Source organism: Oncorhynchus kisutch, linkage group LG10 (genome assembly GCF_002021735.2).
Source record: "Oncorhynchus kisutch isolate 150728-3 linkage group LG10, Okis_V2, whole genome shotgun sequence".
Taxonomy (NCBI): domain Eukaryota; kingdom Metazoa; phylum Chordata; class Actinopteri; order Salmoniformes; family Salmonidae; genus Oncorhynchus; species Oncorhynchus kisutch.
This window is the reverse complement of record NC_034183.2, coordinates 30,943,137-30,968,797: the sequence shown is the minus strand read 5'-3', so window position 1 is coordinate 30,968,797 and position 25,661 is coordinate 30,943,137. Positions and strand designations below refer to the sequence as shown.

The window sequence follows — 25,661 nt, the reverse complement described above, 5'->3', positions numbered from 1 at the left end:
AAGAATACAGTGGCCTCCGTCATTGTTAAATGGAAGAAGTTTGGAACAACCAAGACTCTTAGAGTCGGCCGCAATCGGGGGAGAAGGGCCTTGGTCAGGGAGGTGACCAAGAACCCGATGGTCACTCTGACAGAGCTCCAGAGTTCATCTGTGGAGATGGGAGAACCTTACAGAAGGACAACCATTTCTGCAGCACTCCACCAGCACTCCACCAATCAGGCCTTTGTGGTAGAGTGGCCAGACAGAAGCCACTCCTCTGTAAAAGGTACATGACAGCCCACTTGGAGTTTAACAAAAGGCACCTAAAGGACTCTCTTTGGCCTGAATGCCAAGTGTCACATCTGGAGGAAGCATCATGCTGTGGGGGTGTTTTTCAGTGGCAGGGACTGGGAGACTAGTCAGGAATGAGGGAAAGATGAACGGAGCAAAGTACAGAGAGATCCTTGATGAAAACCTGCTCCAGAGTGCTCAGGCCCTCAAACTGGGCAAAGGTTCACCTTCCAACAGGACAACGACCCTAAGCACACAGCCAAGACAACGCAGGAGTGGCTTCAGGACAAGTTTCTGAATGTCCTTGAGTGGCCCAGCCAGAGCCCAGACTTGAACCTGATCAAACATCTCTGGAGAGACCTGAAAATAGCTGTGCAGTGAGGCTCCCAATCCAACCTGACAGAGTTTGAGAGGATCTGTAGAGAAGAATGGGAGAAACTCCCCAAATACAGGTGTGCCACGCTAGTAGCATCATACCCATGAAAATTCGAGGCTGTAAACGCTGCCAAAGCCCCTTCAACACAGTACTGAAAAGGTTCTGAATAATTATAGAAATATGATATTTCAGAGTTTTGTTTAATATATTTGCAAAATAAACTGAAAAGCTGTTTTTGCTTTGTCATTATGGGGTATTGTGTGTAGATTGATGAGGGGGAAATCATATTTAATCAATTTTAGAAGATGCTATAATGTAATAAAATGGTGAAAAAGTAAAGGGGTCTGAATACTTTCCAAATGTACTGTAAGTCAAGGGGTATGAATACTTTCTGAAGTCATGATATGTTTTCAGAATCTGGTAAGTATTACAATAGCAGCCTTTCGTTCATTTTTGGAAGTTTGAAAGTAAGTGACTAAACAGAAAAAACAACTCGGTGAAACAGTTTTGTATTTACAAATACATTATAAATAATCGTGTCTAGAATAGAAGCATAAAATAAACATAGAAATTATTATTACAATGAATATCTAGCTATTTATCATAATTGGAGGGGAGTAGGAGTAATGTGTAATCAAAACTCACAGAACCCTATACTTAATTTATTTTACCTTTATTTTAACTAGGCAAGTCAGTTAAGAACAAATTCTTATTTTCAATGACAGCCTAGGAACAATGGGTTAACTGCCTGTTCAGGGGCAGAACGACAGATTTGTATCTTGTCAGCTTGGGGGTTTGAACTGACCAAGAACCCGATGGTATCCAGACCCCTTGTTACTAGTCCAACGCTCTAACCACTAGGCTACCCTGCCACCAATTGATATAATGATATACTGTCATTATATCAATTGTATTAGCAATAGTATCAATATCAATGATATATGAGAGCCTAATAAGACACGTTCATCTGCCCTACTTGTCCATTCACAATAAGTAATACAGGTAGATGTTATCAAAATACAATACCAACAAAGCTATAATTGGAACAGTTTTCATAGAATGAACACAAAGCTTACAGCGATGGATATTTAAGTTAAATGTTAATGGTTGAATAAGAAGAGTGACATAAAGTAGACCAATACATTGAAGTTGACCATTCACATGTATTAAAAGCTATGGAAGAAGTTGCTCAGCACTGCATGTTGAGCTGTGATTAAATCATTCGGTATGGGAGTTGCTACCTTCATGCAGTGGAACGAAGCTGAGGGACAATATCGAAATTGTTCTGATGATGTCCATACAGAGGCCTGGCTGTCTGTGGGTTAACTTTATTTATTTGTTTATTTGGATCCCCATTAGCTTTTGTAAAAGCAGCAGCTTCTCTTCCTGGGGTCCACAAAAAAAACACAAAACATGACAAGTAACAAAACACTGATACATTGATAGACAAGAAAAGTCATACAAATAAAAAATATTATGATTAAAAATAATACAAACAATACAACAAAGAAATACAACAACAAAAAATTGTGTGTGTGTGTGTGTCCCCTCATAGTTTTGTTGTTTGCTTGAGTAATTGGAGATGGAAGGGAGTTCCATGCGATCATGGCTCTATATAAAACTGACTACTGCCGTGAACTCATGTGGACTTGGGGACTGTGAAGAAACCACTGGTGGCATGTCTTGTGTGATATGTATGGGTGTCTGAGCTGAATCTTATTTTATTATGCAGGTAATCTGGAATTTTCATCACAGTAATATCTATCATAAAAACTACAAGAGAAGCAGTTCTTCTCTCGTCAATCCTCAACCAAGAAAGACTAGCATGCGTGTTGTTGATGTTAGTTCTGTATGTGCAGTTAAGGGCAAGGAACCAGGTCTTCTTCTAGGATTTTTTTCCTGTGCTTAGCTCCAGCCCTTTACAATTACAAGCATACCCATAACATGATGCAGCCACCACGATGCTTGAAAATATGGAGACTGGTACTCAGTAATGTGTTATATTGGATTTTCCCCAAACATAACACTTTGTATCCAGGACACTTTGTATCAAGGACAAAAATGTTATTGCTTTGCCATATTTTTCAGTTTTACTGTAGTGCCTTGTTGAAAACAAGATGCATGTTTTGGAATATGTTTTATTCTGTACAGGCTTCCTTATTTTCCCTCTGTCAATTAAGTTAATATTGTGTAGTAACTACATGTTATTGATCCATCCTCAGTTTCTTCTATCACTGCCATTAAACTCTTTAACTGTTTTAAAGTCACCATTGGCCTCGTGGTGAAATCCCTGAGCAGTTTCCTTCCTCTCCGGCAACTGAGTCAGGAAGGACGCCTTTATATTTGTAGTGACTGGGTGTATTGATACACCATCCAAAGTGTAATTCATAACTTCACCCTGCTCAAACGGATATTTAATGACTGTTTTTTGGCCAATAGGAGCCTTTCTTTGTGAGGCATTGGACAAACTTCCTGGTCTTTGTGGTTGAATCTGTGTTTAAAATTCACTGCTCGACTGAGGGACCTTACAGATAATTGTGTGGGGTACAGAGATGAGGTAGTCTTAACAAAATCATGTTAAACACTATTATTGCACACAGAGTGAGTCCATGCAACTTATTATATGACTTGTTAAGCACATTTTTACTCCTGAACTTATTTAGGCTTGCCATAACAAAGGGGTTGAATACTTACTGACTCAAGACATTTCAGCTTTTCATTTTTAATTAGATTTCTTTGTTGAAAAACATAATTCCACTTTGACATTATGGAGTATTGTGTGTAGGTCAATGACAAAAAATCGAAATGTTATCCACTTTAACTTCAGGCTATAACACAACAAAATTTGGAAAATGTCAAAGGGTGTGAATATTTTCTGAAGGCACTGTAGCAAATAGCAGTGGCAATACAGTCTGCTACCATTCTCAATAGTTTCCCATCAAGGTTGTCTATCCCCAGTGGTTTTTTGATTACTGATTGATAACCATAGTTTTTCCACCTCTCCCACACTAAATTGACCATTAAAAACAGCAATCCTTCTCTTTCATTATTAGATCTTTTATACAAAAAATATGATGTTTCACTGTTAATTATTGTCATTTCACTTCAGAGTTTTTCCACTTAACTAGTGAAATAGTCATTGAAATGACTGGCAATATCGAAAGGTTTTCTGCCCACGACATCAATTAAGGTACTCCAAAGTATTTTTCCATTGTGTTTTCTGTCATTTATCTTTTTTTGGTAATATAATTTCTTCTTTTTGTTAAGTTTACAGTATGTCAACCAATCAGCTGAGCAGCCTGACTTGTTTGCCACCGCTTTTGCATTATTTATTTGAACCATAACAATTTTTCAATTCATCATCAATCCATCGGGCTCTAACAGTTCGTTTCTTAACTGGTGCATGCTTGTCAACAATTGGAATTAACAATTAATAAATGACTTTAGGCCCAACCTTTGGCTTTCCTTGTTATTGCCACAATGTTATGGTCACTACAGCCAAAGGAAACTGATATTGCCTTGGAGCAAAGCTCTGCAGCATTAGTGAAGATATGACCAATACAAATGGATGTTACAGATCCAACACTATTAGTATGCACTCTAGTTGGTTTAGTGACAACCTGAGTCATATTACAGGCACAGTCACAAGCTTCCTCTTGAGAAGACAGCTAGTTGCTAACCAGTCAATGTTCAGGTCACCCCGAAAGTGGGATAGGGATGGATAGAGAGGTAGTTCCTCATTGTTTTTCCCTGTGTTTTGAATCAAAACATCACCTGGTCATGACTTCATCGGCAGGTTAACAGAGGGCAAGTGAGCTACACCTCAGCAGTGCACAAACTAGCCTAAGGTAAAGCAATGATAGAAAAACATAAACACCAGTCATGTGAAAGGAGCTTTTAACACCAATCCAGACATAGTTATCTCCATTCATAAACTATAATCTAATTTAACACTCAGTTTGAGGAAGAGCATTTTCAAGCCGGAAAGCATTATTGGCGTACATGCATGACTTAGCTTTGAGCCCTTGATGAAAACCAGACAGGGGGGAAACAGGGAGCTGACCAGAGTGAAATGCCTAAATGCCTGTTTGAATCATTTGACTCTTGTTAGAGCTCAGGAAGATATTACATGGAAAGAAAGTAGACCCTCACAAAACAATGGAAAATCAGGAGAAAGAGGATGATATTTTGTCCTGAAAATCACATCTCTGATCGTTTTCTTCTCTCCCTCTCCAAGCATACCCTAGTCTGAAAGGCAAGCAATTTGTGATACTTGTTGAAATTGTTCTCTTGAACAACGGACAGAAAAAAATCTAAATCCACCCACTCATAATAATGTTTTCTCTTCAAGACAACCTACTCTTTCCCTCACAGATTATGACAGAGTGCTTTAATTGTCAATGTTTCTCTCTTTCTATCTCTGTCTATGCACCACCGCTCTCAGAACAGCCTCTCATCCCTCCCCTTTTCTCCAGAGCACTGAGTTGGGTAGTGGTGGTGGGCAACAGGGACAGATCCTGGATCAGTTTGGAATAGAGGAACCTTCTGTATGAGTCTTTCTCCATCAAAGTGAAGATTTTCTGCTGGGCGTTGTCGAAACAGAATGGGCCGGCATTAGACAGGTTCTGTCTGGTCTCCTCTCGCGTTGCTGAGTCCAAGTTCACCTGAGAGGGGGAGGGAAAAGGAGAAATATAAGTAATGAAATACAACATAGATACTGTATCAATAAAAGGTGCCATAAAAAGCCCTATAAAAATCCAAAACGGCAATCATAAAGGAAAAACCACAGGTGCTTTTAGAAAGGGAGGAATCGTTAGAGGAAAAAGAGGATACATCAACAGGATGTATGAAGTGTTTTCAGAATCCATGTCAAAGGCACTCATGCAGGAATATTAAAAGCTTTTATATTAATGGAGAAAACTGATGTATGGAAAGAGCCAGGTCATTACTCATAAGTGTACTATGACTCCAACAGGTATGCGTAACACAGAATACTGCCTTTGAATGAAACCATGTTGGGATAGCAGAGATTACCAAGGGAAAGTTTAAGCCAATTTTTATTTCCATTTTACCTCGTTAAGAGCGTCTGCCGCGATGTACTGGTCATAGATCTGTTTGGCTTTACCTGCCATACTTTTGGGGGCTGACATTTTGTATTTCTCACAAGCTTTCCAGAACTCCATGTTCTCCTGGCTGAACTCTGCCTTCAGGAAGGTAGTGAACACCGTACGGCCAGCTGATAGACAGACAAAGAGAGAGAGAGAAAGAGGATACATTAGTCAGGTGCTGGGTTTTACGATTTATATGAAGCTACACACTATTATGATCCTAATGATCCTCTTCTCTCCATAGTTTTTCCACCTCTCCCACACTAAATTGACCATTAAAAACAGCAATCCTTCTCTTTCATTATTAGATCTTTTATACAAAAAATCCTAAAGAGAGAAACAGAGAGCATCCCTCTGAAGGGAGTCATGGAGGAAGCTATGGAATGTTGGAGGTCAAGGCCAGGATGGTTCTCGGGAGGCCGTTGCTCCTACTCCGTGTCCCCACAGAAAGCCTGACACCACAGGGACCATCAGCTAGCTAGCTAGCTAACACTCACACTAGAGCAGCAGGCCCTCAGGGGCCACCCAGCATTGCCTCCAGACACGTAGCACATGACCAGAGCATGAGAACACAGCCGAAGAGCCATGTAAAGTCCCCAACAACCCACAGCCAGCCAAGTACCCTACAGCCCACACAGGCGTCATGGTAGTCTCTTAAACAGAGAGACAGGGGTCAGAGAGACAAGGGAGAGAGAGATATGAATGTCACTCAAGTTAGAGTGTTTGAAAACATGTAGTCCTGTATTGTGGTGTAACACTAGTGTTGTGGGTTGGTAATAGGTAGTGGCAGAGTTTTGACAAATATTTAGGAGTTCTATACAAGGGGCAAGCAGAGAGCTTCATTCAAATGTTTTTTTTACAACTTCTTTATTAATAAAACCACCATCCCATTATCGAAGGTGTTTTCACATTTGAGCGCATTTGAGCAAGATAGACTCCCCGATTCTGTATTATTAGGGTGGCAGGTAGTCTAGTGGTTAAGAACATTGGGCCAGTACCCAAAAGGTCGCTGGTTCGAATTCCCGAACTGATTAGGTGAAAAATCTGTCAATGTACCCTTGAGCACTTTACCTTAATTCCTCCTGTACGTCGCTCTGGATAAAGGTGTCTTCGACATTACTAAAATGTTAATGTATGTCCATAAGATGTCTCCTTTGATTTGTGACAAACTCACCTTCACTATTCATCAGGTTGTTGAAGGACAGTTTCCATTTCTCCACATCAGCAGGTGAAACTCTAAAACCAGAGAAAGGGCATAATCAGTATATTGGGATTAACAATAATATTTTCAATATTTCGGGCCTCCCGAGTGGCGCATCACAGTGCTAGCTGCGTCACTACAGATCCTGGTTCAATCCCAGGCTGGGTCGCAGCCGGCCGTGACCAGGAGACCCATGAGGCGTCGCACAATTGGCCCAGCGTCATCTGGGTTAGGGGAGGGTTTTGCCAGCCGGGTTGTCCCATCGTGCTCTAGCAACTCCTGTGGCAGACGGTGACCAGGTATACTGTGTTTCCTCTGACACATTGGTGCGGCTGGCTTCCGGGTTAAGTGAGCATTGTGTCAAGATGCAGTGCGCCTCACCTGAGTCCGTACGGGAGTTGATTGGACAAGACTAACTACCAATTGGATATCATGAAATGAATGGGTGTTGTTGTAAAACGCTATATATTGATTGTTTAGCTGGAATGAAATGTTTATATTCTGTATTTGACGGTGATATGTGGATGTCTCACCTAAGATGAATGCACTAACTGTAAGTCACTCTGGAAAAGACCATCTGCTAAAATACTAAAATCTCAAATGTAAATATTTTCAAATAGATCTCATAAAATCGAATGATTCATTTGAAAAAAAGTTGTAATAAATATTTGTACAGTTCTTTATAAAAAATAAAGTTCTTCATTTGACTGTGTAAAACCTAGCAGCACTATTTATTCCTCCTGAGAGTGAGACGGATATATAGAATTTTGCAACAAAACATTATTATTTGTCTCTCTGAAATGAAACTATCAAGTGATAGATTTCAAACAAATACATGTCTGTCATTGAACAATGAATCTCATAATTAAATGGTGAAATAACACACCAATCTCTTTTATAAGTTCTTAAAATACTAAAATACAAACTGCCATACATTTGACCCAGGTATTTGAAAATAGTATTTGGAATAAGAATTTGAAAGTAGGCTACTTAGAGGAAATGAATGGAAAATACTTTCAAATACTTCCAATATAATTAGTTGATTCTGGCCACATTATTGAAAAGAATCAAATACACAGAGAATTATTATTTAAAAACACATAATCAAATACACATGTATTTGAACCCAGGTCGGATTTCAGTACATCCATTGTGTGTTGATATCCCACAGTTCTTGACCTGCAAATTGCTAACGGCCTATATTTTAATGATACAAGCAGATGTCATATCTATCATCTTACATAATGCTCTTTACAACAGGACATGAGCTACTGTGTTTTCCATGAGCATCAACCTTACAGTATACACCTCTTTGAGTTAATGAGTAACCAAGCACACTAAAACATGTCAATTAAGTTTTAAAAGTACAATTGACAGTTTTTGTCCTTAAGTATATTATTTCACACTAGCTGCAATCAGATTATCAAAGTTTATTAACATTACTGCAGTGGTGGAAAAAGTACCCAATTGTCATACTTGAGTAAAAGTATAGATACCTTAAAGTATAGATACCTTAATAGAAAGTTACTCAAGTAAAAGTGAAAGTCACCCAGTAAAATATTATTTCAGGAACAGTCTAAAAGTATTTGGTTCTAAATATACTTAAGTATCAAAAGTACATTTAATTGCTCAAATAAACTTAAGTATCAAAAATAAAAGTAAAACTATAAATCATTTCAAATTCCTTATATTAAGCAAAGCAGACGGCAACATTTTCTTGTTTTTTAAATTTACGAACGATGCATTTGTATTTAGTGAGTCTGCCAGATCAGAGGCAGTAGAGATGGCCACGTGTTATCTTCATAAGTGCATGAATTGGAGAATTGTCCTGTCCTGCTAAGCATTCATCATGTAACGAGTACTTTTGGGTGTAAATGTATGCAATAAAAAATGTATGGAATAAAAAGTACAATATTTTATTTAGGTATGTAGTGAAGTAAAAGTAAGTTTAAAAAAAATGGTAAAGTACAGAAACCCCCCAAAACACCTTAAGTAATACTAAATAATAAACCATTTTTACTTAGTACTTTACACCACTGCATTACTGTAAATTGTGAAGATAGTTAAGGGGTTACATTTATTTGTTTTCACTCCAAGCACACAAATTAGATTAGTCCTAATGAAAGGAAAGGTCAGGCTGGATATATATAACTAGTTTAGGAACAGCAGATGTTCCCTAGGGGGAGGACTCCGACACAGCAAATCAACCTGCATTAAAGTTCTTTACCTACGTGCACACTGGTTATTGCCTTGAGAGTATCATTCCCCGTGGTGTGATAAAATAATTTAATAGAACCTGAATGCTGTTTCATCTATGATATCTGGTATGTTGTTCAATATTATGTATGATGATTAGAATCAAGTGTTTGTTTGCTGCTCTCATACAACAGGTCTCCCTTGTCTCAATGTCCTTTATAAATAAATGATATATCAATCAACACATTCAAGGTTAAAAGGTTTCAGTATTCACAGTATCCACTGTGATTATTATTATCTGACCCTGCTGGTCATCTATGAACGTTTGAACATCTTGGCCATGTTCTGTTATAATCTCCACCCGGCACAGCCAGAAGAGGACTGGCCACCCCTCAGAGTCTGGTTCCTCTCTAGGTTTCTTCTTAGGTTCTGGCCTTTCTAGGGAGTTTTTTTCCACCGTGCTCCTACATCTGCATTGCTTGCTGTTTGTGGTTTTAGGCTGGGTTTCTGTATAGCACTTTGTGTCTGCTTGCTGTTTGGGGTTTTAGGCTGGGTTTCTGTATAGCACTTTGTGTCTGCTTGCTGTTTGGGGTGTTAGGCTGGGTTTCTGTATAGCACTTTCTGACATCGGCTGATGTAAAAAGGGCATTATAAATACATTTGATTGATTGATTATTCTCCTGTACACTCACCTCTTGGCAATGTTGGTCTTCTCTTTTATCTGTTCCTTGTCTGGTGGAACCTCAGGCTTATGGAGCAGAAATCCAATCTTGTGCTTGATGTCTTTGGCACTAAGGGGAGGAGAAGTAGAGTGGGTAGTGTTAGGCTACAGAATGTATCAATATCAAATTAAGACACATACGTGTGTCCTATTATTATAGCAGAACCAAGATGCCTGATACGCAAGGCTTGTATTCAACATACACTACTGTCTGAAAATCTCCCATTACAGTACAGATACATCATTTATTTGTTAGGATTTCACATGTATTACATGTCTGTTACTAGTTGTCTAAAACAACATAATAACAACCTCAATCAACTAAAATACCCATCTTACCTTTTCATACAGGTTGCAGGCAGTGTTGCTAATCCCTTACACATGTTGCCTCTTTGCTAAATCCAAATCAAGGAGAATGATTTGCAGTGGTTTTGAGCGCAGAGGAAAAGGTTGTAATATTATGACTGGTAGTCCTCTCAGTAAGTCAGTAGTACGCTCTGTCTTAGTGAAGCCTCCTCCCACAGTTGGGGTTTTATACAGCTACAGTGCTTAAACGCTGACGAAGAGCCAATCACAGCCCTCACTGTGCTAAGTATGCTCTCTTAATTTTCTCAGAGGAGAAATGATATGAGCAGGGAGAAGAGCACAGAAGTGGGTAACAAAACTCAGCTTCCTTTGATCTACATGCATGTTAATCAGAAACACACAGGTACTTCTGTGTACATGTTTAGCTGGCATATGTAGGCATTTAACCTCTGTAAGACTGCCCAGAACAGAGCAGCCTGTGCAGGAAATGTAATGCAGTGCAAATAGTATGTGCCTGATGGCATCAGTCAGAATTGAGAGAACTGTTTGCTTGTGTTGGTTAAAGTTACTCCTCAGGTTGAAATACTCAGACCTGTGCAATCGAATTGTGAGTGTGTATATGTGTAAAAGTGTGTGTGTGTGGTGTTTCAAAATCACCCCATGGCAATGTACAAGACTATATAACAATCAGTCACATACCATTTTCATTGAATTTAAATTTGCTGCGCAGACTGCTCTACTCTGGGCAGCCATCCAGAGGTTAAATGCCTACATATGCCGGCTAAACATGTACTCAGAAGTATGTGTGTGTTTCTGCTAACCTGCATGTAGATCAAAGAAAGCTGAGTTTGGGAGCTTGATGACAGGAGAGGGTGAAGGAACATTCTGGGAATATGGAGTTTGAGATGGGAGGAGTTGACGATGATGTCAATGCCATTTTAAAAGACCACTAAGTAACAGAGGTGGTTTGATGAACCACGCTCGTATGAGGATTAACCTTGCCTGAGACCTGAAGAGATGCACTATCTCCCCGAAGTACATGACAGACAAGAGCTTTGAGGAAGCGTTCAAACTGATTTTCACACCTACAGACCGAGGACACTGATAATAACATAATCTCTCATACACACACATAGAAACACACAGAAACTCCTTTTGATTATATTTTGGTTAGAGGTCTAAGGAGTGCTGTTGACAAAGCACAACGTTATCCCAAGCTGCATTCATTCTGTTTACTCTCTCTGTCTTTGTTATGAACAAAACAAAAGTGAGTAATATCCTAAAGAAGAGAGGAAGAGAGAAAGAGAGAGAGAAATATGAGAGAGAGAGATAAATGGTGGTTGGTGTGTGTGCGGACAATATTATGGTGCTATGCTACTAAACCGTATTTTGTATACCAGGAGTGACTCTGCAAATTGTTTATGTTAGATGAGAGAAATAAAGGTTGTGTCTGTGGATGATTAGTGATTTAGAGAAGCAGAGACAGCGATGGTAAAACATCTACGCTACCCTGTTCTGCATCCTACATACAGGTGCGATTCCGTGGGAAAGTCAACCTGAGCATGCAGAAAGAAAGTTTGTCATTTCCAACTAAAGCCATAATAATCCTTAAAGTCTATAATATAAAATCCATGCAATGTCCTACAGTACTTGAGTGATTCCTCAGGCAATACCATAACTTTGGGGATAAAGAAAATTAGACATTTGAATCTAAAAGCATAATTGTGTAACGGCTTTCTTTCTGGGAAGGAGAGGACCAAAGCACAGCGTGGTAAGTGTCCATGGTTATTTAATGACAGAAACTCAACATGAACACACTACAAAACAATAAACGTGGCAAAACCCGAAACAGTCCTAACTGGTGCAGCGAACACAAAGACAGGAAACAATCACCCACAAATCCCAACACAAAACAGGCTACCTAAATGTGGTTCCCAATAAGAGACAATGACCAACACCTGCCTCTGATTAAAAACTATATCAGGCCAAACATAGAAATAGACAAAGTAGACACACAACATAGAATGCCCACCCCGCTCACGTCCCAAGGAAAACATACAAGAACTATGGTCAGAACGTGACAAATTGAGAAATAATAATTCAAAGTTGTAACATTTTGACCTTATACAGGCCTCCTTTAAGCCTCCCTGATGTTTCATTGGGATGTGCTAAAATGCTCAACTTGGTGTCATATGAAGCTTTACTGCTTGCTGTATAATATGAGTAGTAAATGTAAATATATATATATATACACTTTTTTTTATTACATACATTTCTGAATATTGGAAGATGTAAATATGCCAAATATTTTTAAACATAATATACTCTATGGGCATATCAAAGTTAGAGCCCATTTCATACAGAGAATCAGCATTGTATGCAATGTAACCAAACACAGCAATCCTTTTACTTGTATCATTGCATATCCTGCAAATCACCAGCTGAGGGCAAAAATGTATTATAAATGTTCACATTCACTCTGTTGGCAATGCTTACCAATTGGATCATAACTCTAAAAGTAGCAGAGATCCCTCTCTGGAACTGTGAAATACCCGTAGAGTATATTATGTTCAACAATATATTGAAACATTTGAGAAATCAAAAATCTATATGTACAAAGTTATTGAAATCAAAACACGACTCTTGTTACAGAGCAAGCGATAAAACTTCAGATGACAACAATGTTTGCTTTGTAGCACCTACAGATGAAATAATATGGAGTCTTAATTAAAGGAGGCCTGGTTAAAGCCAAAATGTCATAAATATGCCAACTTTAATAAATCATTTCTCAACTATGCTTTTAGATACAAATTTCAAATATATGTCAACAATCCTTCCTTCAAAGGACTATTCTATGGATTACGTTTCGTGAAAATCCCCCAAATCATGGTCTTTCTATGTCTGAGTTTTGTGAGGAATCACTCGCTTTAACTTTTCAAATAAAGCCTGAGCTCCAACATATATCAACATCTATTGTATATGTTCAACCCAGTGCCAGTTTATGAGCATCAGTCTATGATTATTTTCCAAAAATATAGACATCACAAGACATGATGCCTATGATATGCATCATGTACAGTATACTGACGCTTAAGTCAATGCTTCAACACATGATATGCAAAGAGCTTTGAGGAAATGGACCTTGTGTTACTTTCCAACAGACTGTCTGACAATAACAGATTTCTCTCTCTCTCACACACACACACTCATTTTCCAGAGGTTTGAGGCTCTTTTGTCCTTATAAAGCCAGGTGGTGATGACACATCCCTCTAGTCCTGAACACACACCTGTTCCTCATGTAGACACAGGCAGACTGGCCCACCTGGCTATCAGCAGCCTCTTTCAATCAGGGCTATGCATAACAAACTCCAATTGTATTCTGTCTACATGAGACTGATGGAGGAATAGGTACAAAGCTGTGAATGGCTCTTCTCACAGTCTGAAATCTATTTGGGGATGTTTTGTCTAATTTGTTAGTGAAACAAAACCCCACATTCTGGAAGTGCAAAGATAATATCTCGTTCTCCGCTGAAACCTGTCAATCAAATTTGATTGAACATATCCTTCTGTTCCCTGATAAACAGTGTTCAGAACTCACAGACCAGAACGAGAGGACAATCCTGACCTGAATTCACATGATACACAGGGATTATTCCATTAATTTACATGGAATTATGTTATTCTATGTTGGTCAGAGATCTAAGGGGTGATGTTGACAAAGCACAACGTCATCACTACTGCATACGGTTCTGTGTGTCTTAGTTATTGCCAAAACAATAGTGAGTAATATCCTGAGCAGAATTTCTAGTTGATGCAATGGCAGGTATCATGCTGATGGGAAACTATTATCACCATGCTGAGCTACCATCAATAGCTTAACATCTCTGACTGTGTGTTTGCTTGTACTATACGTGTTAGTAGTTATTGTAGGGTGGCTTCTGTGAAACTTTAATCCTCATCTCATTGATTTATGGGGGGGGACTTCCGCCTAGGATTTAAAAATCACACCCAGGTGTGACTTCACACCCGGATGTTAATATCACACCCACGTGTTGTATGTAAATATCAACCCCATTGTTCTGAGTGGCCAGGGCTTCACAAAGTGGAGATGAATATGACACCCTTGTGTTGTTGTTTTTTACTACGTGTTGTATGTAAACATCACACCCCACTGTCCTGATTATAGTATTGTGGATGTTAGAAGGGGTCCTAGTGTCTGTGTGCAAATATGTTGTGAAAGGTGTTGGTGGGGTGAAAGAGACTATTGTGTTGGTAAAGGGTATTGGGGACTATGGTGACTTGTGGGGGTTGGTATGATGGGTTAGTTAGGATGGGGGTTCCGTGTCTGGGTAATACACATTGTCCAATTTTCTTAACCAGTGAAAATGTTTAAAGTGGTGATGGGTTAGTCAGGAGGGAGGTTTGTGTGATTGTGTGTATAGGTGGGGAGGGGCTGGTGATGTGGGTCTGGACAGTTTGGCAATGCTTAGTTTCCAAAATGCTTAGCTGCAAAATCTTGTGATTTATGAGGGGGCGGGACTTCACAACCTGGATATAAATATCACACCCATATGACTTCACGTGACTTCAAATGATGTAGGGTTTGTTCTGTCAAACTGTATTTCACAGCTTATGATTTTTGAGAAGGGTTTGGCAGGAGCAAATAAAATATGGTTATTAAATTAGATAACGACGTGGTCAACACGTTTTGTATGTACACAGCTTTGATCTGATTACTTTGTTATGGATGGCTTTGATGTAGGTTTTGCGGCAGGGTGTGCGTGTGTGTGCGCAAAAGACGGTGCTTTTAGTCAATTTTGGGGCAATGATGTGTTTTGCCCTTGATCAGTGGTAATGTATTAGGCTATAGCCAAAGGTCTATCGGGACTTTTGATCAAGTTTGTGGGTGGAGAGGAGGAGGGTTTGGTTAAGCGTGTTGAAACAGTTTTGGTGTTGAGGGTAGGGTTTTGGTTGGGGGACCTGTTGAAACTGTTTGAATGGCTTGTGTTTTGTGGGCCTGGGTTGAAGTCCAAACATTGTAATCAAACTGGTTGGGGGTAGGCTTAGGGCTGCTGCATGCTTCCCAACCGAAACAGTTTGGAACAGTTTGTGCATATACTGTATTGTGATGACATTTTGGGAAGTTTTTGTTTGTTTTAATGTTCGGGCACATAAAAATGTTTTCTCAAGGCCAGCCATTGTTCAGGAGACAAAGTCTACGCCCCTTCTTCCATGATTGGTCAGCTGTAGGGGTGACGTAAGTTTCTACATCCTGTTGATTCAGCCCGAAACGGAGTGTGGATTCAATATTGCGAACGACAACTTTGAGCATCGATTGCCCGAGGAGGTACAGAAGTACCATCACCACTACGATTCTAGACATACATTATAGAAAGACCAACATGTAAAGGCAAATTCAAAGAGGGAGATTGCGGAGATGCTGAGGTCCGACCCAACCACTTCTTGGAAAAAGTGGGGTAAGGTTCGCAACAAGTTTGTCAAGGCAAAGAAAAGAAACACGGGTCACGGTGGAGATGCCAGTGGAAAGGCAACTCCAGACATTTTGCTGGCTTGTTCAGAACGTGAAGCATGGGAAGACTGAAAGCAATATGCCATCTTCACCAAAGGATGAGGTATAAGGTTATATTTTCTATTGTAATTGACGAAAAGAGTAGCCATATTTTGCTAACAATAGACAGCCAGCTAGAGCTAACTACTTGGCTGGCTAGTGGCTAGCTAGCCTTGTAGCATATTCATGCAGAGAAAGCAAGCTAACCAACTAAATTAAAGATCTTTTCAACTTTTGATCAAACATCATTTTGTCAAAGAAGGAAAATCATAAGCCTCCCACATTGGTAACATCAAAGTCAACGTTTGGTAGAAAGTGTTGCAAACGTTTGAGCAGACTTGAGTAGCTAGGCCAGGCCTACTCAACTCTGCTGTCACGTGTGCTCCCTCTCCGGCCTCTAGGTCACCAGGTTGCTCGTTATGGAGCACACCTGTCACCGTTGTTATGCGCACCTACACGTCATCAGACTCACCTGGACTCCATCACTACCCTGATTACCTTCCCTATATACAGTTGAAGTCTGAAGTTTGCATACACTTAGGTTGGAATCATTAAAACTTGTTTTTCAACCACTCCTCAAATTTCTTGTTAACAAACTATAGTTTTGGCAAGTCAGTTAGGACATCTTTGTGCATGACAAGTAATTTTTCCAACCATTGTTTACAGACAGATTATTTCAATTACAATTCACTTCTATCACAATTCCAGTGGGTCAGAAGTTTACATACAATAAGTTGACTGTGGCTTTAAACAGCTTGGAAAATTCCAGAAAACGATGTCATGGCTTTAGAAGCTTCTGATAGGCTAATTGACATCATATGAGTCAATTGTGGATGTATTTCAAGGCCTACCTTCAAACGCCTCACCTAAGGGAAGCGTCAGGGAGTGTTTTTGTTTTTGTATAATTTTTTTGGGGGGGTGGGAATGACGTCTGGTCTGGGAGCTGCTACAGGCTCTCATGTCTCAGACAGTTCGCCAGGTTCCCGTGCTCCGCATAACAGCAGGGGTGACTGGTCCGCTCCTGATCCCTGGGATCGTCCCTTTTGTTAGCGTCCTGCAGCTGGAGCTGAACTCACCGGGGACAGGGTACCGTCATGTATGCTTTCTCAGGCGCTCTAGGTCGCCATGCTCCCGCGCCTCAGCCGGACTGACAGGTGTTCCACCTCCGCTCCTGATCCCCGGGATCATCTTTTTGATCGGCATCCTGTGGCTGGAGCTGCGCGTACTGTCACGTGTTCTCCCTCCGGCCTCTAGATTACCTTCCCTATATATGTCACTCCCTTTGACGCCTGGGGAAGGAACCATTGTTTCTGTTTCAGTTTCATGTCTGTTCGTTGTTTGAGTTTCTTGTTTTATATTATGTTCCGTTGTTTTTATTAAAACACTCACTCCCTGAACTTGCTTCCCGACTCTCAGCGCACATCGTTACATCTGCTCAAACTTCTGTAACATTATATAGTCTACTGCAGGTATTCCCAAACTGGGTTACACACAATGCCGTCGGGGGTACGCCAAATCAAAATGTGATTCAATCTTTTTTTTTTTACATTTGAAAAAACATAACATTATTATTTTTCTTCACATTTTCAAACAGTCCATTTGTATTTTCCAACGTGGCTATACATTTGTGGAAGCAAAACAACTTGTGTCGACAGGTGCAGGTGTAGTACCGCTACTACCAGTAGTGAATCTGATACAGCCGAAGAGCTTCTGTCCCTTTACCTGGGAAAGCATCGAAGAGGCACAAATATGATGAGAACTACATTGATTTGGGGTTCACTTATATTGGGAGTAGTGCCTTTCCTCAGCCACACTGTGTTATATGTGCAAAAGTACTCTTTCTCTCACCACTCGATGAAACCTTCACTCTTGCGCAGACATTTTAGAAACAAAACATGACAATTTGGAAAATAAGCCACAGGAGTTTTTTGCCGAGAATTAGGACGACTTTCGAGTAGTAAGAAAGGTTTAAAAGCATCAGATACCAAGATGGGGCTAGAAGCGTCTTATATGGTGAGCTACCGAGTGCCTAGGACAGGAAAACCCCATACTATTGTTAAGGACTTCATTCTTCCTGCTGCCGTGGATATGGCTGAGACAATGCTGGGGGAAAAGGCCCAAAAAACTATACAGACAATGTCTTCATCAAACAACACTGTTTCACGATGCATCAGTGACATGGCAGGAGATGTTTTGAAACAATTACTGCTTCACATACAAGCCAGTAAATTCTATGCTTTTCAGCTGGATGAGTCAACAGACGTGGCGGACACAGCTCCTCGTATATGTCCATTACGTTTATGGGGGGTCAATTAAGGAAGACATCCTCTTCTGCAAACCACTGGAAACCAGGACAACAGGAGAGGATATTTTGAAAGTACTGGACAGCTTTGTGACATCAAATGGACTTTGGTGGTCAAGATTTGTTGGTATCTGTACTGCGCAAAAGCCAGGACACGCCACTTAGGTACACTGCAGCATCCACTTGGCTCTTGCTGCCAAGGGAATGACTGACAGCTTGAAATACGTTTTGGACACTACAGTGAAAATGGTTAACTTTGTTCAAATTAAAGCAAGGCCCCTGAACTCTTGTGTATTTTCTGCACTATGCAATGCTTTTACAACGAATGCTTTTACAACATACAGAATTGCGCTGGTTTTCAAGGGGCAAAGTATTGACACGTTTTTTAAATTGAGAGACGAGCTTAAAGTTCTTTACTGACCATCATTTTCACTTGTCTGAACGCTTGCATGTTTTTTCTCACCTGAATGATCTGAATCTAGGATTGCAGGGACTCTCCGCAACTATATTCAATGTGTGGGACAAAACTGAGGCTATGATTAAGAAGTTGGAGTTATTCTCTGTCTGCATTAACAAGGACAACACACAGGTCTTTTCATCATTGTATGATTTGTTGTGTGCAAAATCGCGCTGTGCAACCACGTACCTATGTGAGAGTGTATTCTCGGCCCTCGCTAGCATGAAAACTAAATATAGGCACAGACTGTGTGGAAAATTATTTAAGACAGACTCTCTCCAATACAACCCAACATTGCAGAGTTATGTGCATCCTTTCAAGCACACCCGTCTCATTAACCTGTGGTGAGTTATTCACAATTTTCGATTAACAAATAAGGTTTTATATGTAAGATGGTTACATAAAGAGCAAAATTATTGATTATTGTTATATTATTATTTGTGCCTTGGTCCTATAAGAGCTCTTTGTCACTTCCCACGATTCGGGTTGTGACAAAAACTCACACTCATTCTTATGTTTAATAAATGTATCGTATTTTCTGTGTATGTCAGGCTTGCAATGATGGCAAAAAACAACAAAGTACGCTGACCCTGATACTAGAGGGGGTACGCAACTAGAGGTTGAATGTCTGAAGGGATACGGGACTATAAAAAGTTTGGGAACCACTGGTCTATTGTAATCTTGGTTAATTATATTTAATTACTCTGACTCTCCGACAACGAGAGTGGCAGTAGTTCCAGGTACGCCCAAGTTTGAGACGGACACCTGTGAATAAGAGGTAACAAGAAAATGTCAGATATATTTCAAGATTAAAATATTTTTAAAAGTTCAAAAGTTATGCCTACAAGTAGTAAAAATGTAAAACACACAAAGGATTAGCCTATTTCTGTCCTGCCCTCACGGCCTTTTCTTTGTAAAAGTCCTGATCAAAAATATGTTTGCTTTGTGGTGTCCAGTCCAGATGATGCTTGCACATTTCTGTGAGGAAGGATGTTAACATTGCAAAGCAGCTGAAATCTGATTATATCTGACTGAAATGTCCTTAGCCACTACAACACCAGACACCAGACAATTGAACCTGTAAAAGAGGAAAGCAGACAACAATAGACAATACATCAAAACCTTGCATACTAGCAATTACATTCACTGACCCCCAAGTTCAAGCAATAAGCTCATAAAGTACAAAGACGAAATACCTGAATTCATCTCCTTGTACTGGTGGAGGAGAGCAGGTTCTTCTTATGCTGAAAAACAAATTCCATAAAATAGGTTAGAGTCAAAACATGAATTCATTTATGTCCTATAGCTAGTTATTGCCTGTTGACTGCTACAGCTCTACTAGAATTATTGTGTGGTTTTAATTCTGACTTTTATTTTATATATATTTTTATCCCATTGTTGAGAAAGAGCTCCCAAGGTAAGAATTTTGCTGTCCTGTTTAAACTTGACACTAAAAAACAAGCCCTGTATTCAACCTGTTTTCAGCCAAACAATGGCAATGCTAACACAACTTATTTGGCAAACATTTAACTTCATAATTACCAACTAGTTAGATGTAAATCATGTTCCTCTAGGCAGCCAATTAGTTAAAAATCCAAATCTATTATCCAATCTAGATACCTATTTAGCCATAATTTCATCATGGTAATCTAGCTAGCCAATCTAGTGTGTGTCACCTAGCTAATATGGGTTATTATTTGAACCACAGTGGATATTTTTGGTGGTGAAACATGACAAACATGGCAAAGATTATCATCATGTCATGCATGGCTTAGCACATTAGCAATAAACATTAACCAATCTAAAGTTAGCTCACCAGCTAGAGTTCTGTCCAGCTAACGTTAACTAGCTGGCTAGCTACTGTAGCAGGCAAGCTAGCAGGCTACCTGTATGCAACTGTTTAGCCCAGTAATCGTCAAAAGGACCCTAACGTTACTCCTTATAGTTGAATGCATTCAGTTATACAACTGACTAGGTATCCCCTTTTCCCTTTCCAAGGGCCTTACATGTTTTGTTTAGAGTTAAATTGGCTCTGGCAGCTAAAATATTCCTGCCAAATATTCAATTTAAACATGAATCGATACTCAATTGCGGTACGGTTCGAGAAACATAAAGCACTACGTTCATATCAAAACAATTTCACAAATGCAAAATATACACTTACTGTAGTGTTTTGACCGGTTTTACCCCATTTTCGTGGACAACATATTTGTGGCGTCCTTTTTCCATTTCCATACAGTTATTCGGAGACGCAGCTAGCTAATTAGCATAGGTATGCCTCTGTTTTCCGTAAACAAGCACTGTAACATGAAAATATGGCCGGATGGGAACCCTTACCCTAACCCTAACCATATCAAGGTGTGTAATAATTTTACCTTGTGTTTTTTGAAAAAAACATTTAGCTGATATCAAACGATCCTTATGTTCCTTATGGTTCCAAAACTGTACCTCAAGCGATATGTTTTAATGTTCAGAACAAGCGTCAGGACTCTTAATTAACAAAACTCCTCTGACCAGAAGATACTATCGTCAATAGGCACCAAGGGTAATTAGCATCTATGAATGGGTTGGCAACTGTTTAGCTACACAGCCATAGTTAGCAATGAAAACTAATAAAGTATGCATAGCAAGATATTTATATTTCAGTTGAATGCATTCAGTTGTACAACTGACAAGGTATCCCCCTTTCCCTATTTATACTGAACAAAAATATACAATGCGTTCGGGAAGTATTCAGACCCCTTGACTTTTTCCACACGTTGTTACGTTACAGCCTTATTTTAAAATTGATTTTTTTTTAAATCCCCCAGCAATCTACACGCAATACCCTATAATGACGAAGCCAAAACACTTTTTTTTTTTTTTTTTGCTAATTTATTCAACATAAAAACCATAAAAACCTTATTTACCTAAGTATTCAGACCTTTTGCTATGAGACTCGAAATTGAGCTAAGGTGCATCCTATTTCCATTGATCATCCTTGAGATGGAATGTTTTTCAGTGGCAGCTACTGGGAGACTAGTCAGGATCGAGGGAAAGATGAACGGAGCATAGTACAGAGAGATCCTTGATGAAAACCTGCTCCAGAGCTCTCAAGACATCAGACTGGGGCGAAGGTTCACCTTCCAACATGACAACGCATGAGTGGCTTTCTGACAAGTCTCTGAATTTCCATGAGTGGCTCAGCCAGAGCCCGGACTTGAACACGATTGAACATCTCTGGAGAAACCTGAAAATAGCTGTACAGCAATGCTCTCCATCCAACCTGACAGAACTTGAGAGGATCTGCAGAGAAGAATGGGAGAAGCTCCCCAAATACAGGTGTGCCAAGCTTGTAGAATCGTACCCAAGAAGACTCAAGGCTGTAATCACTGCCAAAGGTACTTTAACAAAGTACTGAGTAGTGTCTAAATAGTAAATGTGATATTTCAGTTTAGTTTTTTTTTCATTATACGGTATTGTGTGTGGATTTATGAGGGGGGGTAAACGATTCATTCAATATTAGAATAAGGCTGTATTTTAACAAAATATAGAAAAATCAAGGGGTCTGAATAGTTTCCAAATGCACTGTAAACACAATATGCAACAATTTCAAAGATTTTACTGAGTTACAGCTCATATAAGGAAATCAGTCAGTTGAAATTAATTCATCTATGGATTTTAAATGACTGGGAATACAGATATGCATCTGTTGGTCACAGATACCTTAAAAAAAGTAGGGGCTTGGATCAGAAAACCAGTCAGTATTTGGTATGACCACCATTTGCCTCCTTCGCATAGAGTTGATCATGCTTGTGATTGTGGCCTGTGGAATGTTGCCAGGTGAGTATGCAGGCCATGGAAGAACTGGGAAATGTTCAGCTTCCAGCTTCCAATGTTCAGCTTTCAGCTTTGTGTAGATCCTTGCAACATGGGGCCGTGCAACATCATGCTGAAACCTGAGGTGTTACATGAATGACAGAAAATGCACACATCAATGTAAATACAAAATGAAAGCAGAAAGAACAACATGGTCATAAAAAACAAACACTTTCAGCACTATTAAGGTCCTCAATCAGCCTTGACTTGCCCTAAAGGCACAAAAACATCAAATTTAAGAGCATTTTAAAGATTGTTCCACAAATAAGGTGCAAGAAAAGCTCAATTACTTAACTCAGTAGAAACCAAAGTAATTATCAGAGTTAACCATCCCTGAGACCGTGTGTGGTAACTCGTATGTCTAAAGTTAATCCAGAGATTTTACCTTTGCCTCGACTCAGCAGTCTCGTTCAACCATCATGGCCCTGGTGAGTTACGTGACGCTTGCAGCAGGCATGTGTAGTTCTGTATGATAGTCACATTAACGTCTAATAGCATTAATCACAAATTTCAATAAAGGGTGAATATATTGATAAAAGTCACCTTCTCCAGGAGAGATTCACAACCTTTTTCAATGTGGTTCCGTCCCATGTAGCTCAGTTGGTAGAGCATGGCACTTGCAATTCCAGGGTTGTGAGCTCGATTCCCTCAGGGGACCTGTATGAAAATAGTATGAAAGTGGATGCACTCACTACTGTGAGTTGCTCTGGATAAGACTGTCTGCTACATGACTAAAATGTCAAACATAAAATCTGCTTTGGTGAAAAAAACTATTGGAACCATTTTTGTGTTTGACTGCTAGGTTTCATGGGTATTATGACTCACACTGTGGTACTCTGTATGTCTGGGTTTGAAGACTACTGTACATCGAAAGCAAGGGATTGTAAGAAGTTTCAGGAGTATAGCTAATCACTAATTATTCATTAAACAATATAATCATTATGATGGATTATAACAATATTGTTTGTCTGGGCCTACTATGAATGAATCCTCAACATCCTCAACACACTCACGTTTTATGTGAGCCTAGGCCTACTCTGTTTATTTTGGTTTCTGAACTATTCGTTCTGAATTTTGATATGAATTTCAGTTATCCTTGGGATGTTTCAAGATTGTAGTGAAATCAAATGTATTATATTCATTTTAACATAGTTATACTGAATAGAGACGATTAATGCTGTTAATAAAAGCGTTATTTTGACTAAATCATTCAACTGAATGGTGAGGTCAGAAGTATAGTGGTTCTTAAGTGTCACGTTCCTCTGCTTGTCTCCTTTCTTTCACCTGCACTGATGTGAGAGAACTGGACAGGCAAAAGCTAAATTGAAGAAAATATTATGAAGAACTCTAGTGACACCGTGTGGCTAGCCGAAAACACATAGAATCGGGTGCTTTTATTACTTTCAAGTACCTTCTACTCCTTCCACCCACTAAGGATGCACTGCACCATGCAGTATCATGACAAAGTTATCAAGTCATATTCTCTCCATGACTCACCACATGAAAACAACCACTCCACGATGTTAATGAATCACTTTGTTGTTTAACACCCTGACTACTCAAAACTTTCAGTCTGCAAACATATTTTCAGACATCTAGCTATGCCTTCAGACGAAGGTCTACCAGTTTATAACGCACTATAGCACCTAACATTCACAGAGGCTCAAATAAACACACTGTGCACTCTTTTTATTTATCTGTTATTTTACCAGGTAAGTTGACTTAGAACACATTCTCATTTGCACCATCAACCTGGGGAATAGTTACAGGGGAGAGGAGGGGGATGAATGAGCCAATTGTAAACTGGAGATTATTAGGTGACTGTGATGGTTTTAGGGCCAGATTGGGAATTTAGCCAGGACACTGGCTCTTACAATAAGTGCCATGGGATCTTTAATGACCGCAGAGAGTCAGGACACCCATTTAACGTCCCATCCGAAAGACAGCATCCCCAATCACTGCAATGGGGAATTGGGATATTTTTTAGACCAGAGGAAAGAGTGCCTCCTACTGGCCCTCCAACACCACTTCCAGCAGCATCTGGTATCCCATCCAGGGACTGACCAGGACCAACCCTGCTTAGATTCAGAAGCAAGCCAGCAGTGGTATGCAGGGTGGTATGCTGCTGGCAAATTGCAAAATGTTGTCTTCATGAACAATCCAATTTAAAGTGAAACACTTTCCATTTTTAACTTAAAGACATTCTAAGTTGAAGGTCTGTTAGCCTAGCGGGGTGGCAGATATCCTAGTGGTTAGAGTGTTGGACTTGAAACAGAAAGGTTGCAAGATCAAATCCTCAAGCTGACAAGTTAAAAATATGCCGTTCTGCCCCTGAACAAGGCAGTTTACCCACTGTACCAAGGCTGTCTGAAAATAAGAATTTGTTTGTAACTGACTTGCCTAGTTAAATAAAGTTCAGTTCAACTCCCTTCTAAAATGTAATGATTAACCTTGACTCTATGTATGTGCAGAAGCAGGTCCCTTTAATGCCTCTGAGTCAGATGAATACTGATGCACTGCCTGATGTAAGGTAAAGATAGCTTACAGACAAAGCTTTGAGAGTGGTTAGAGAATAGCTTAAAGGCAATTAAAAACTGTAGTCAGGGAAAGCAAGAGACCCATTAGTCGTTAGTGCTTTGAGTAGATGGTTGTCTATTGTGCGAGCTAAAGTATGCAAATTATCGTCAATCAGAGCATCCCTTTCTTTCACCTGTCCCTCTCTATTTTTTCTCAGTTGGAGGCAAAGAGAGAATTTAGTGACACCCAAAATAAATAAATAAAATATATGAATCATCACAAATGTCAAGGCCTTTGGTCACAAATATAGTTTATTTTCTTGTTTTGTGTACTGTTGGGGGTGACAGAAAATGACAAGGAAAAACACGTAGTAATAGTTCGTAATTACACACCTGGGACGATCTGCCTCTTTGAAAGAGAACACTTGGATGCTACCATGCTGTGCGAGAGAATGAGTGATTCTCCACCTTCCTCAGTAGGGTAGTCGTTGACAATACATGTACATCCGCATTATGTGTGAAACAGCTTGCTGGATGGAGAGAACATCCTGAATTGTACAGTACAGTAAACACATGGTTCTAATACAGAACACATACACAAACACATTTACATTTTAGTAATTTAGCAGATGCTCTTATCCAGAGTGACTTACAGTTGCGTTCATTTTAAGATAGCTTGGTGGGACAACCACATATCATATCCATAGTAAGTACATTTTTCCTCAAAGTAGGGGAGAACCGGGACAAAAGTAGCACTTGTGTATTTCCTAATTACTCAGAA

General features: G+C 39.6%; 1 protein-coding gene across 1 annotated transcript; it reads right to left on the bottom strand.

The window, feature by feature from the left end:
- Positions 1–1,139: 1,139 nt before the first annotated feature.
- On the bottom strand, positions 1,140–10,389 carry LOC109897516 (regulator of G-protein signaling 4-like). The gene is made up of 5 exons (XM_020492017.2): positions 10,212–10,389; positions 9,844–9,942; positions 6,929–6,990; positions 5,719–5,882; positions 1,140–5,310 (listed from the first exon to the last, which is right to left on the bottom strand). The coding sequence occupies exons 1-5, from the start codon at positions 10,253–10,255 to the stop codon at positions 5,071–5,073; spliced, it is 609 nt and encodes a 202-aa protein (XP_020347606.1). The 5' UTR covers positions 10,256–10,389; the 3' UTR covers positions 1,140–5,070.
- Between the last annotated feature and the right edge of the window lie 15,272 nt (positions 10,390–25,661).

Bases quoted from the DNA above. Each gene is read 5' to 3' on its own strand.
- LOC109897516 (XM_020492017.2), bottom strand. From the start codon at position 10,255: ATGTGTAAGGGATTAGCAACACTGCCTGCAACCTGTATGAAAAG. The intron at 9,943-10,211 runs GTAAGATGGGTA...TCCTCCCCTTAG, and splicing joins CCTGCAACCTGTATGAAAAG to TGCCAAAGACATCAAGCACA. The intron at 6,991-9,843 runs GTGAGTGTACAG...CTCTGGTTTTAG, and splicing joins AAGACCAACATTGCCAAGAG to AGTTTCACCTGCTGATGTGG.